Below are 13,725 nucleotides of genomic sequence, written 5' to 3'. Positions count from 1 at the left end.
CTTTTTTTTAAATTTAAGATTGTATTTAACATATGTTTTGTGTGATTTCCCCACAGACCAACAAATACAAATAGTGAAGCTTGGCATTTTTTAGAGCAATGAAAATGTCTTATTAGTTGCATCAATATTGTTTAATGCAATGTAAGTTGCAAAGGAAATCAACAAAAGACAATAGTTTGTTCTTTTCTGAACCAAAAACCATTCAGTTTATTTAATGAGCACAGCACATCTTTAATGAACATATATTTAAATATTTACAGTCGACAAGTTTCATTAGCATGTTGCAAAAAGTCAACACAACGAGCCCAGTATTTTAATTTAGCAAGCAGATATCAGAAATGTGGTTCAACCTGTTGCACCACACAAAATATGTTTTAGTTAACAGTTCTTTTGAGCAGTCTTTTCTCACAATGTCCTGTATTCCTCCCACTCATCAAATCCCGCTCTGCACACGTCCACACACTAACATCTCCAACAATAAAATAAAAATGATCAAAGTGCTGAATGTAGGCAACAGTTCCTTCGTTTGCTTTTCTCTTCCTTTTAACTTTGTACTAGGTATTATTGGTGGATCTCTTGAGCCAGCTGAATTTTCACACGTTTATGAAGCCGCTGCTTTCTTCTCTTTGTAGGTTGCCATCATCTTCTTGATCTCCGCGATGGCCTTTCCCGGGTTGAGTCCCTGTGGAGCAGTGTGCCAAACAGACCGTGAGAAAGCTAAACTCGATCAAATCTGTGAGAGAACGTGTGCGAAAACGCTTTTGCGGTACCTTGGGACACGTCTTGGTGCAGTTCATGATCGTGTGGCAGCGGTAGAGAGAGAAGGGGTCCTGAAGTTTAGACAGACGTTCCTCCGTGAATTCATCGCGGGAGTCGATCATCCACCGGTAGGCCTGAGGGATAATAATAACACAGTTGCCATCCGTCGTTTGCTCCATCATGACTCACATAATCCACCTTTTTCTGGTTTGTATTGAGTATTGCTTGCACACAAGGACCTTAACCTAAACTCCTGCAACTATCTAAACTATTGTGACGTGAATCTTATTACTAAATATGAAGAAAAATAAACTAACCTGCATGAGGACAGCGGGTCCAAGGTATTTGTCTCCGTTCCACCAGTAGCTGGGACAGCTGGTGCTGCAGCAAGCACACAGGATGCACTCATACAGGCCGTCCTGTTGGGGTAAGAAGACTTTGACTCTACGGGCAAATAAATCACCATGCGATCATTGAAAGTGTGATTCTGCTAAATATTTCCCACGAGTAATACATTGTGAAAACGGACAGATTGCGTTGACGATTCTGTGGCTGGCCGACTGAGACTGTGATATGAAGACCTCCAATATGGCTGTAGAATATGTGCAGAGCTCTGTCGATCTTACGGCGAGACGTTTAATTACCAGTTTTTGCCGGTCTTCCACCGACTGGAAATACTGATCCTTCCCTTCTTGAGTGTCATCCTTCTTTTTCAGGTAGGGCTCGATGGATTTGTACTGAGCATAGAAGTTGCTCATATCCTGGTGGAAATCACATAAAGAGGGAGGTTTGGGGGTCATAACTCAAAACAACCAATAAATAAACCAAAATGTAACTTTTTTTTCCCCCCATTTTCAAACATGGCAATGTGTGGAGAAATGGCATACACTGTGCAGCACTTACAGGCACCAGATCTTTGACCACATACATGTGTGGGAGCGGGTAGATTTTTGTCGGCTTGCTTGTGTTGGTGTCAATTTTGTTCAGGCATGCCAGCGTGTTGCCTCCATTTATGTTCATGGCGCACGAGCCGCAGATACCTGAAGAAACAAGCAAAGGGTCACTGACATCCGGCACAAAAGGTCAAGTGAAACGACGCGCGAGCTGAATCTAGATTTGATTTTTACCTTCTCGGCAGGAGCGTCTGAATGTGAGCGTAGGGTCGATCTCATTCTTGATCTTAATGAGGGCGTCCAGAGTCATTGGACCGCAACTATAGCAACAGGAACGTGTCAACACATAAGAGGAAAGCACAGCCCAACAATGTTCTTGTTCACGGCACCCGGTTATGACTCACGTGTTGAGATCGATGTCATATGTTTGCATTCGTGGTTTGTCTCCAGTGGTGTCTGGGTCCCAGCGGTAAATCTGGAACTTCTTAATACGGGGTTCAGGAGCCGGGGCTGCGGCCGTCTGAGCATGCCGTACCATCTGTATCATAGATAATTATAAACAAATAAGGAAGTCAATCTTAAATCAATCCCTTCTACAGGAAGCATTTTTATTTTAGGTGACGGTAAAATAAAGAGCCATAAAAACAAGAGTTATGTAAAAAGGAACACCCCATAATGTGACCTAACAGCCGTTTCTGTGAACTCGGGCCAAAATAGGAAGCACTTGGTTATTCGATCCTGCGACACCAGAGGTCAATTACTTGTACTAATACATTACCTCATGCAAACAACTACAAAACAAATTAAGCTTCATTTGTATTCGGTTCATATTATATTGTATCATTTTGCCAGATTATTCAGTCTAATACCATTTACTCTTCTTTTTGTTTTCATACGAAGGTATGGAGACGCCCCCTAGTGGCAGCTTGGGTGAACTAACATGAAAGCGTTACATCACTTCGCAGTCTCTAGTTACCTAACTGACTTTCATGACAATAAAATATGGACTTCAACACAATAACCTACATTGTCCTATATGGTTGTGAGAAATAATAAAGTATCTGTGTATCCTCACTGCAAAAAAAAAAGACTTGATTTGATAGCCTTAATGTTCTAAAACAAGCTCAGCTCATGGACCAATAGATACATTTACTAGGCATTCATCATAAAAGCCTGTATTCATAGGGAAGTGTTGACTGTTTTGCTAAATTCAAAATAGCCTATAGCACTCAAACGCAACAGTCAAAAGATGAACACAAACCTATTACGTTACCTAAAAGTATCCCGTGAGGCGTTTCTCTGTTCTTGCACAGAGTATAATAGTTGTACTCACCACCATCATGCCAGAGTTCCTCACGGCCAAAACATTTCGACACAAGGCGCCACCGACCACCGACATCTTTCCAAGTTAGAGGCTAGTTCGTCTCGGTGCACTGCGGGACAGACGGGGTGGCTGTCTCTCTTGTGTTGTCTAGCCGCAGTTACATATGACTGAAAGCCATGCCCTATACGTGCATTGAAGTGACGTCAACACGTAGGAGTGTTGCCTTCCCGATCTCCCGCTTAGCTCTTTCATCCGGCTATTGCGAACGACAAGACGGACCTCGCATGTGTTGTTTTTGTTGTTGTTGTTGTTGGTGTTGTTGTTGTGTGTGTGCTGCAGCTAAAGAATACAACGAGCCTCCTGTATGATTATGGTACTTGTAATGTTGCCGTATAAAAAAACACACTCAACTGTACACTTTATATGGGAGTGTTATATATTTCCGACAGCACCTGAAGACACTATGTGTAAGAGCCTCTTTCGCAACTCACATTGCTGTAGACGAGGGTCGGTTACATATCCATAATAATAAAAAGAAAATAAACATGCATTGCGAGGCTGGTACAATTACAATGCCAACATCATTTTGCTTTGCTTTACTTTGCCCATACTTCACAATTGTTCTATTTTAGTGAACAGTCTTATCTCTTAATACCCTTTTCTAAATGTAATACTTTACATTTTCTATTTAATTTCTTCTCTTTCTCCATATGTATGTAATACTGTAAATTTTCTTTTTTGTGTCTCTATAGTTATTCAACATGTCCTTAACCCATCCATGTGTTATATACTGTATGCTACATAAAACAGACACACAGACATTCAATATGCCGTCGCATGGTTTTCTGCTGCGATAAACCAGTTAGTTAATCACTTTATTTTGGTCCTAAATCATATCAACTTTTTGATGGGCACTTGTTTGCTGCATTTAAAATGGTCCATAAAAGAGATAGGAGCCACTCTGTGTGATTACAGTATGTCTGTTTTATATATGTAGTATAGTGATGTAATGACTGCTGGTCTGTTTGCATTCAATATGCATCATATATCCTCTGGGCGGAGATGCACACAATGAGCGATATTAATGAATTTGAAGGTTGAGGGGAAAACTAATGTACTCATGCAGATTAAGATTCATTCAATGATCTTTGTCCACATTACATGTCCCAATGCAAGTAACACTCAAGACTTGCTCTTCAGATAAATAACCTGCTCTCCTTATCAGCATAAGTGTTCACAAGCTACTGGACAAATATTTCCCTGGCTCAGACTTTAAAATATGTTACACCAGTGTTTTCTCATTAGATACAATGTTGTCTGATGTTATTAATGTCAGTCTAAATTGTAAAACTATAGCTTTATATCTATCAATGACCCAAAACTAATGTTTTTAAACACGCAAATATAATAAAACAACAAAGACCCCACAGTGACAAAACATGGCGTAAGCAATGGTTGTATTGGACAGTATCAGTTAGTTAGTGATTTTATGTTGCTCATATTTTTAGAATAAAAGCAGATGCACATATCAATAAAGAAGAATTTATTTTATTTACACTTCACTTAGTCAACATTAACTTTAGTTTAATTATCTATAATATGATACATAAGACCATTATAAATACCACAAAACAGACGGTGAATTGGTAATCTTTTTCAACCATCTAGCATAAATTAATCTTCCCTCCTTTCGTTTAATAAATGTCGCAGAAGGACTGTTCATATTCATCAGGCAGCTACGGGAGCAACTTAATAATGTATTCAGCATTGAGGAAGGAACATATGAAGCAGCGTTTGACTTCTTCTTCTCCTATAGTTGTAAAGAAACTCACACTCCAGCATAGTAGGTGGCGGTAACGCACCAGTGACGGTAGTTGCCACCCGCCATTAAGCAAGACGAAGAAGAAGAAGAAGCAGCATGAGCCTAGTTTGACCAGCACAGCGGCGGTGACTTGGAAACAAAGTAGCCGACAGCCCGTGCAGCCTGTTGCTTGAACGCTACTGAGGCATCATGTCGTGGCTCTTCGGCTGGGGCAGGGGCTCCGGCGCTGCGCCGGCGGAGGAGCAGACAGCCGGGGCTGAAGCGGCCGGCGGTGCACCGGGAGGAGGCGGCTCTGGGGGAGACAAACCCGGGGACAAGTGGAGTAACTTTGACCCGACGGGGCTGGAGAGAGCTGCAAAAGCTGCAAAGGACCTCGACAAATCACGTGCGTACTACTTTTCTTTCTTTTTTTTTCTTTTTTTTGTTGCTATAATATTTTATTAAAGTTTTCCTTTCTTTTATGATATACACCTGTTATTTCAGTGAGTTTTTCTGCTGCACCAGAGCAGACACACTTTCTCACGATGGTACGCTCTGTTCTTTTCGAAGGAGAGTCCCTCGCGATGAAGTCCACGCAAAAAAATGTCTCGCTGAACGATTTCAACGAGCAAATGTGCAGTTTTGGAATATCGTGTTGTGTCACATTGGAACGGTTTTACATCTCTTTTCTTTCGGCATTCATCAAATTTAGAAGGACAATACATATTTTTATATATTCGACATATTGTTTAATGTGTTGTGTACCGACTGAGTCAAAACACTTTCTCGTTTGGTCTCGGCCGAGGGGAGAAAGCAACAAATCGGGCTGTCGAATTGCTTATTATTATGATTATTATTATTACATGGTTGCTACAAGTGCGGGTGCAAAACTATTTGACCTCCACGCAGTCTTCCCAAAGTTACCGAGGTTTGGTGGGCGTGTCAGTGAACAAAGATAGAACAAAGTGTCCCCCCGCGAGCGCTGCCCCGTCACCTGTCCCATACGTCACACGCCCCCATGTCAGTATGTGCACATGCACATGCTTACCGCTGTTCACTGTGTTTTTTCTTCTTCTTCTTCTTTCTTTCTTAAACCAGTCAGTCAGGAAAAGTTTAAAGCATGTTACACCCAAACGTGTAACTCTATTGTGCCTATGGTTATGATTTGAATTTTGGAAAGTTGAACGAATAAAGGAGTGTTTTATTTTTTTCATAATTTTACAGGACATGCCAAAGAAGCGTTGGCGCTGGCTCGTATGCAGGAGCAGACCGTTCAGCTGGAGCATCAGAGTAAACTGAAAGTAGGTTTTTGGGCCGTTCAAAAATTGTTTCTTGGGTGTGATTGTGTGGTCAGTACGGGACCCACTGCTGAACCCATGATGTCACAAACCAATCTCCCCAACAGGAATATGAAGCGGCCGTGGAGCAGCTAAAAGGCGAGCAGATCCACCTGCAGGGCGAGGAGAGACGCAAAACGCTGGCAGAGGAAACAAAGCAAAACCAGGCGGTACAGAATTAACGCTTAACACACAGACACACCATGCCATGCTCTTTTAATATTAAAACACGTGTTCCACCTACAAGAGTTTACATGCAAAGGTATTGCCTTATTTTCTGTATCACCTCCAGAGGGCACAATATCAAGACAAACTTGCCAGACAGAGGTATGATGAGCAGCTCAGGCAACAGGTAAGACTTCATTTTTATTTTTTATCTAAATGAACCCTTAACATAAACACCTTAATGGAGTGTTTGTCATATGTTTGTTTGTTTGTATCCACAGCAATTTCTCAACGAGGAGAATCTTCGCAAACAAGAGGACTCTGTTGTGAAGCAAGAGGCCATGAGAAAGGGTAAAAGATAAACACCAAACACTCACTTTCATTTACTTATTATTTATTCATAATGCCATGTAAAAAGAAAATCCTTTATTACCCTACTTACAAATACAATAAGTGGGATTTGTACTGCACCAAAGCAAAGAAAGACCATATGATGTTCGCAGGGGTCAATAAAGTTGTCGATCACTACTGATGAATAAGCTCACTGTGAGATTTGTGACTCCCTAAAGACTCCCGTGGGCCTCTACTCTGTGTTGTAAGAAAGCTACACAACTCAGTTTTAGGATGCTAAATCGTGTCATTCTAATATTCATTGTGTTCATGAATTAGATCTCCAAAATTTGAATTTAAAAAAAAAAAGGAAAAAGGCTCTTTTAGCTCATTGTTTTGGTTTTTTTTCAGCCCCATGGCGTCGCCACCGCTCATTACCAGCCACAGAAGGCAGCGCCATTAAACTGTTCAGTGCTGCACAGCTCAGATTAAGTCAGTGACTAGCAGGTGATGATAGTGGACGTTTAGCTGCTACGTTTAGAGACCAATGAGTTGGCAGAGTCCCAAACCAAACTAAAAGAAGAGTAAATATTGCAGTATAGCGTCTGCAGGATATTTAAAAATGCAACGGTTTGCCAACACATTCTTTAAATAACATAATTAAATGATGATATGTGTGTCGTAGGTTTACAGCTGGTTCTGCTTCCTCCGTGTGGCCTAAAATATATAAGAAACAAGAAATAAAACAACATGAGCAGGCAGACGCAGCAATAGAACAGAATAAGAGACGATGAAAAGGTGGCGATGACAAACAATAATTGCCAATAAGTCAGTAGATTCTTATATAAATAAGAAGTAAGAAAATGTCATTATCTTAAAACTGTGACTACTTTGTAGTCAGATTTTGACCACTCTAAAAATGATGAAAAACCTATATTAACAGCACCAACTGTGCAAAATGCGAAGGGTTTCCATAATAGAAGTAGTTCAAAGGAGCTGTGTCTTTTAAATCAGTTCAATCTCGTTCTGGCACAGTGTTGAGTTAAACCACTCTGATTAAAGTAGGTCAAATTCTCAGCCCAGAAGTGGTCATAACAAGCACGTAGTTATTAATATCTGCCTCTTTTCCCACCCAAGCTACCATCGAACATGAAATGGATCTGAGACGCAAGAACGACCTGCTTCGCGTCGAAGCGGAGGCCAAAGCCCGAGCCCAGGTGGAGAGAGAGAATGCCGACCTGATCCGGGAGCAGATCCGCCTGAAAGCTGCCGAACACAGACAAACTGTCCTGGAATCTATAAAGTGAGGGCAAAATGACTTTCCACTTTCCTTAATCCACCGAGTGACTGGCACGTTATCTCATCGCGTCTCTCTCAGCTGTAAGAGTAAGATCCCAGAGGGCGAGCGAGTGCGGCTGCCACGGCAGATGCAGTCGGCGTGATAATTGTGTTCTGTTCCCGGCAGGACGGTGGGAGCGGTGTTCGGGGAGGGATTCAGGGCCTTCGTCTCTGACTGGGACAAACTCACCGCAACGGTAAATCCATGTCAGACCTGTCACGCTTTTGTCACATTTCCACCACAGGAGGACTGTGGAGGATTATGGGAAGCGGCGGCGTTCCCGCTTTTGATATGCTGTACGGTGCGTTTTTGAAGACGTGTGCGTTTGCCTTCCTGTCTCTCCGTACAGGTCGCTGGGTTCACCCTGTTGGCAGTAGGGGTGTATTCGGCCAGGAACGCCACGGCGGTGGCCGGGCGATACATAGAGGCTCGCCTGGGAAGACCCTCTCTGGTCCGAGAGACCTCCAGGATAACCGTCGTAGAGGCCATCAAACACCCGATCAAGGTGAAGCTGGATCCCAGTTTCACGTTTTTACCATTCATTGTGTGGGTGTAGTCCACACAATGAATGGGATGCACGCAAGATGTGTGCCAATAGTATATTTTAATGAGGCAGCTTTTTAGATGTAAATAAATGCCTTCTGCATCTGTATTATTTTGTTGCTTTTTGAAAAAAACACAGCTCCTAAATAACAGTGACACAAGCAGTGTCAGGCTGTAACAGCTGCTGGCGCCTCAAATTAATTTTCTCTCAAAGAATTGTTTCAGTGGATTTTGTTTATCCAGCTCATCTTGCCCAATGAGCTGGATGTGGGAGAATTTTAGAGGGTACTGTGAAAAATTTGCGAAAAATTGTGGAAGTGAACAAATGGAGTGTGTAAAATGAACAAGAACATTCATCTAGAAAGCAGCGGGTCGGCTGTGTGCTGAATGATGCAAGTTATGTTGAGGACTGCTTTTGGATTATTTCTCACATGTTCAACACAAAAATCTGTATAGCAGACGAGAAACGGAACATTTTACTTTGTCTAAAGCCGAGCAGAAGAGTCACTCACAGGTAATGAAGTGTTAAATGATAATTACATTTTATATTCTATTATTGTTTTAATTTTATTTTCTATTTTCCAACATAATTCCTGTGACGACCGGTTAACGGCTAAAAGGATTCCTGCTAAAACAAGTCACCATCCCGTTTCCTCTGTTCTCCTCATTTTTAGACTACCAAGCGTCTGAGGAGCAGGCCGCAGGACGCCTTGGAGGGCGTGGTGCTCAGCGTGAGTCATTTAGTCTTGCTGGTTTTCGTCGCGTTGATATCTTCTGAATGCAACGTCCGTGTACTCTTTTTATGACTTTGTGAAGAAAAAAAAATGCTGAGTGCTGTCGTTGTACTGTGGGTCACAAAGGCAGCTCTGGAGGGGCGTGTGAGGGACGTTGCCATCGCCACTCGTAACACCCGGCAGAACAAAGGCTTGTACAGAAACATCCTGATGTATGGACCTCCCGGAACTGGAAAAACACTCTTCGCCAAGGTGCAGCCGGGTCAAACACCTTTTTGTTTATCTTTCCCTTTTTGACTTTGTGCATATTAAATATTTCTTTCATGCATTAGAGATTCAGTCCATTTTTGAAACGATATATTTTCAGGCTGTCACTTGATAATTTTGCCTCTGGGTTTTCTGTTTTGAACAAAGCTCTTTCCATTGCCTTCCAGAAACTGGCTCTCCATTCAGGGATGGACTTTGCCATCATGACAGGTGGCGACGTGGCACCCCTGGGGCGCGATGGAGTCACTGCCATGCACAAGGTGTTCGACTGGGCTAGCACCAGCAGGCGAGGGTAGGGCACTTTCATTTGCTCCATTAAGACTCAATGAATCGGTACTATAATGTGTATCAGCCAATGGATATTGACCGTGAAGGTTCACTAGTGCAGACTGTATGTCGTGTTAAAGTACATTCAGAGCTGCTGTTATTCTACAGGCTAATTATCATTAAAAGCCTTAAAGAAAGAAAGGCGAGAAAAAAGCAGTGTTTAAAAAAGCACATTCTCTTTGATGTCCTCTGATTCTCTGCAGCGTCTTGCTGTTCGTAGATGAAGCTGATGCGTTCCTGCGTAAGCGATCCACAGTGAGTTCAGCCGCAGTGCCATATGCATGGGGATGATGCCCTGCGTTTGAATCACATATTCATGAGTCATGATTTTTGCATTGCAGGAGAAAATCAGCGAGGACCTAAGAGCCACCCTGAATGCATTCCTCTATCGCACTGGGGAGCAGAGCAACAAGTCAGTGTCTTAATGCTATTCACTGTGCATGGCTGGGCATGAAAAGGTCATCAGCCATGTCTGAAAAGGTCACTGGCCGGGTCTAAGTAGTTTCATCCTCTCTCCTCAGGTTTATGCTGGTGCTGGCCAGTAACCAGCCCGAACAGTTTGACTGGGCCATCAATGACCGCATTGATGAAATTGTGAACTTTGCGCTGCCCGGTCTGGACGAGAGGGAAAGATTGGTGCGCATGTATTTTGACAAATTTGTGCTGGTTCCTGCCACTACAGGGAGACAGTGAGTCCACTTATTGTATTTCTCAATGTTTAAACCGCTACTGTTTTAGCTCTCTGGCAGAGGCAATTTACGACCGCAAATGAAAGCACGGGTCCCGAGAGGTTGCCCTGCTAGCTCCAGTTGCATAATGGTGTCTATAATGTATTCAGTCCTGAAAACAAAGTGGTGTCCAGGTCTTTACTTATTGCTTTTGTGAAAAGGTGTTTAAGTCCTCCGGAAGTGCATCACACATGGCGTTTTACAGAGCGCATTGGCCAGTTGAAATGGATGATCAATGACGAGAATCAAGTTTAAGATCAAGGTTCACTTACCCTGCAAACTTCTTTAACTCAACAGGAGAATGAAGTTGGCTCAGTTCGACTACGGGCAGAAGTGTTCCGACATTGCAAAGCGAGCAGAAGGCATGTCCGGTCGGGAAATCTCAAAACTTGGTGTGGCCTGGCAGGTGAGTAGAGCAGCCTGTTGGCAACATATGAATGTCCATTAAAAAAAACAACAATCCAAAGCCGACCCTTTTGCATTTAATTTCTCCTTTCCCGAAAAAGGCTGCCGCATACTCTTCCGAAGATGGAGTTTTGACCGAAGCGATGATTGATTTGCGTGTTGATGATGCCGTCAAGCAGCATGCGCAGAAAATGGACTGGCTGCTGATGGAAGCAGGTGAGGGGGTCGGGAAGGTTGGTGTACGCCTCCCGAGGGAAATGGCTGCAGCGATCGCGGCCCAGGAAGCTGCGTCTACTGCACAACCTGAAGATACAACTCCGACGGCACAACAAATCCTTCCACTTCTGGAGGTTGTGGGCGCGTCCATGGCAGAAGCATCTGCCCAACCTGTAGAGGTGGAGGCAGATGCAATCCTCAAAGAAGCAGCCACTTTGGTTAAAGACAGTGAAGCGGTGGCCGCAACGGCTGCGGGAGCTCCCGTCTCAGTTGAAACGGTTGAAACGCTTGAAACCATTGTTGAGACCGCTGCTGCTGCCCCGTTGGTGCAGGAGCCTGAGGCCATCAAGGACCTGACGGAGGATGTTCTTGGCACAGCCGTAGCTACCGACACCATTGTTCGCGAGGTGACGGATATAGTCGCTGAGATTAAAGAGGCCGAGGGTGTTCCGTCTTCCACCATCCAAGAGATTGCTGTTGTGAGTAAAGAAGAGCCAACTGCTGATGTAGCTGAGCAGAAAGCTGAGGCCATTGAAGTAGTCAAGGAGGAAATGGATGCTGTTGTCTCTAACGTTGTCCAGGAGCTTGAGGCCGTAGAAGTCACTAAAGCTGCAGAGGAATTGGCAACGGATGCTGTAAAGGTTGCAGAGGAAATTGCAACCAATGTAGCTGAGGTGTCTGAGTCCCTGGCAAACATTGCCAAAGAGGCTGAAGCAATAGCAACTGATGTGGCCAAGGTGGCCGATGCCGTAGTGACCATCACCGAGGAGATTGAGGCAGTAGTTACGAAGGAGACTGAAGCGATGGGAAGTGACATTGCCAAGGAACCAATTGAGGTTGTAGCGGAAACTGCCCCTGAAACATCCAAGGTTATTAAAGAAGTTGAAGTGGAAGTGACAGATGTGGCCAAGGAGTCAGAGCATATTGTCACAGAGGTCGTTAAGGAGGTCGAACCCGAGATGACCGAGACCGCTGCCGAGGTTGCTGAAGTCATCTCAACAGCGTCTGCCATTGAAACGGAAGCCACAATTTTGGAGGAAGCCAAGGAGCCTCAGACTACTGCCAGTAAGTCTGTCGCAGAGGGTCAGACTTCGGCTACAGAGGTTGCTGCCAAGGAAGCCGAAGTCACACCAGCAGAGGTTTCAATGGAAGCTGAAGTCACACCAGCAGAGGTTTCAAAGGAAGCTGAAGTAACACCAGCAGAGGTTTCAATGGAAGCTGAAGTCACACCAGCAGAGGTTTCAATGGAAGCTGAAGTCACACCAGCAGAGGTTTTAAAGGAACCAACAACGAAGGAGACCGACACAGACGACGTAAAACTATCTACTATTGAGGTTACTGCCAAGGAAGCTGAAGTCACCAGTGAGACGGACTTGGCAGCTGTTCCCAACATAGAAACCAAGGTGGATGCTGAGGCCGTCGCATCGGAACAGTCTCAGAAACTAGAGAGTCCAACTGGCGAGAAGTCAGCGGACTCTCAGACCCCCGGCACCGAAGAGGCTGAGCCGAGTCCAACAGAGAAGCCTCTCTCAAAGAAACAGAGCGGAGATGATAAAGCACCAGCCAAGCCTAGCTCAACGAAATGATCACTTGAAAACTTTCTTGAAAGTTGAATGTGAAAGACAAGCTATTTCTTAAACACACGAAACATTGAACCTCAAGTTTAGACTAGTCTTTTAACAATATATTTGTAACCCAAGTACTGTGACGGCCTGCAGGTTTGCAAGAGTCTGAATTAAAAGCATGTGTGGACCACTGTGTCTGACCGCCTCATTACGCTTACTTTTTTTTTTCTTTCTCTCATCTGGTCGTCAGTGCCATTTTCAAAGTCTGCGGCTGGGTGACATTTTGAAAATGTGCCCTCTGAACAGGATGTTCTCGTATGTTTGCTGACCGGCACTGGCAAGAGTTCAATAGCGTGTCTGCAATAACATCGAAACCAGCCCTTGACCGATATTTTTTTTTTCACCTTTTAATAGATTGACTGTGGGTTCTGCCAGATTATAATTAAAATGTCGATTGGAGATTTTGTTTTTGTGGGTTTCTCTATAGGTCTGACAATGACACATAAGGGGCTCCACGGTAAACCCAGCGTCCCCAAATAACCCCGCTTTCTATCAGGCTTGTTTTTGTCTCTCACTGCTGACAGACAGGTGTTTTACCAACACCGGGCTTTAAAGCCACGCCGGCTGTGTGACCTTTCTCGCATGTGCGGAATAAAAATGATAAAAACACAAAAATGTGAGTCGACTTAGTAATTACTTGACAGCATTAAGCAATTAATTGCAGAGGAAGTAATTTATCAAACATACACTGCGTCTCAGATGTGAGCTTGTGCTATATATCGCTGTAATTTAAACACCTTTGGCTTTCAGTCGAACAGCAACCGTTTAAAGATGTCAAGTTGTTTTATGCACGTTTTGTAGATTAGATAATGGCTTTATAAGATACTTCAGAGATACATCAATAATGAAAGTGAGTATTAGCTTCAGCTGGGGTTTATATTTTCAAAGAATAGTGTAGATAATGCCAAAGAAGATGAAAATGTTCTCGTAAA

General features: G+C 43.5%; 2 protein-coding genes across 2 annotated transcripts; one reads left to right on the top strand and one right to left on the bottom strand.

Annotated features, from left to right (window-relative positions):
- Positions 1-206: 206 nt before the first annotated feature.
- On the bottom strand, positions 207-3,138 carry LOC137800426 (succinate dehydrogenase [ubiquinone] iron-sulfur subunit, mitochondrial-like). Its single transcript, XM_068597620.1, has 8 exons — positions 2,986-3,138; positions 2,057-2,190; positions 1,887-1,972; positions 1,663-1,799; positions 1,404-1,520; positions 1,077-1,178; positions 771-893; positions 207-682 (listed from the first exon to the last, which is right to left on the bottom strand). Exons 1-8 carry the CDS (start codon positions 3,049-3,051, stop codon positions 602-604), a joined length of 846 nt encoding a protein of 281 aa, XP_068453721.1. The 5' UTR covers positions 3,052-3,138; the 3' UTR covers positions 207-601.
- A 1,801-nt stretch (positions 3,139-4,939) lies between these two features.
- On the top strand, positions 4,940-12,913 carry LOC137801152 (ATPase family AAA domain-containing protein 3-A-like). Its single transcript, XM_068598583.1, has 16 exons — positions 4,940-5,183; positions 6,002-6,078; positions 6,183-6,284; positions 6,407-6,466; positions 6,561-6,630; positions 7,747-7,912; positions 8,075-8,144; positions 8,298-8,453; positions 9,166-9,222; positions 9,352-9,477; positions 9,660-9,784; positions 10,023-10,074; positions 10,161-10,231; positions 10,341-10,508; positions 10,845-10,953; positions 11,054-12,913. The coding sequence occupies exons 1-16, from the start codon at positions 4,988-4,990 to the stop codon at positions 12,752-12,754; spliced, it is 3,306 nt and encodes a 1,101-aa protein (XP_068454684.1). The 5' UTR covers positions 4,940-4,987; the 3' UTR covers positions 12,755-12,913.
- The last annotated feature ends 812 nt before the right edge of the window (positions 12,914-13,725 follow it).

Source organism: Clinocottus analis, unplaced genomic scaffold (assembly GCF_023055335.1).
Source record: "Clinocottus analis isolate CAN_PGR_092001 unplaced genomic scaffold, fCliAna1.0.p SCAF_4, whole genome shotgun sequence".
Classification (NCBI taxonomy): Eukaryota; Metazoa; Chordata; class Actinopteri; order Perciformes; family Cottidae; genus Clinocottus; species Clinocottus analis.
The sequence above is the reverse complement of the archived record's forward strand: the minus strand, read 5'-3'. Positions and strand labels throughout refer to the sequence as shown.

What these genes read in the sequence shown, in the direction of transcription:
- LOC137800426 (XM_068597620.1), bottom strand. Translation starts at nt 3,051, where the DNA reads ATGTCGGTGGTCGGTGGCGCCTTGTGTCGAAATGTTTTGGCCGTGAGG. An exon ending in GGAACTCTGGCATGATGGTG is followed by an intron (nt 2,191 to 2,985) that starts GTGAGTACAACT and finishes TCTATGATACAG; the next exon opens with ATGGTACGGCATGCTCAGAC. An exon ending in CAGACGCTCCTGCCGAGAAG is followed by an intron (nt 1,800 to 1,886) that starts GTAAAAATCAAA and finishes TTGTTTCTTCAG; the next exon opens with GTATCTGCGGCTCGTGCGCC.
- LOC137801152 (XM_068598583.1), top strand. Translation starts at nt 4,988, where the DNA reads ATGTCGTGGCTCTTCGGCTGGGGCAGGGGCTCCGGCGCTGCGCCGGCG. An exon ending in GGGACAAACTCACCGCAACG is followed by an intron (nt 8,145 to 8,297) that starts GTAAATCCATGT and finishes CTCTCCGTACAG; the next exon opens with GTCGCTGGGTTCACCCTGTT. An exon ending in ACTGGGGAGCAGAGCAACAA is followed by an intron (nt 10,232 to 10,340) that starts GTCAGTGTCTTA and finishes CTCTCTCCTCAG; the next exon opens with GTTTATGCTGGTGCTGGCCA.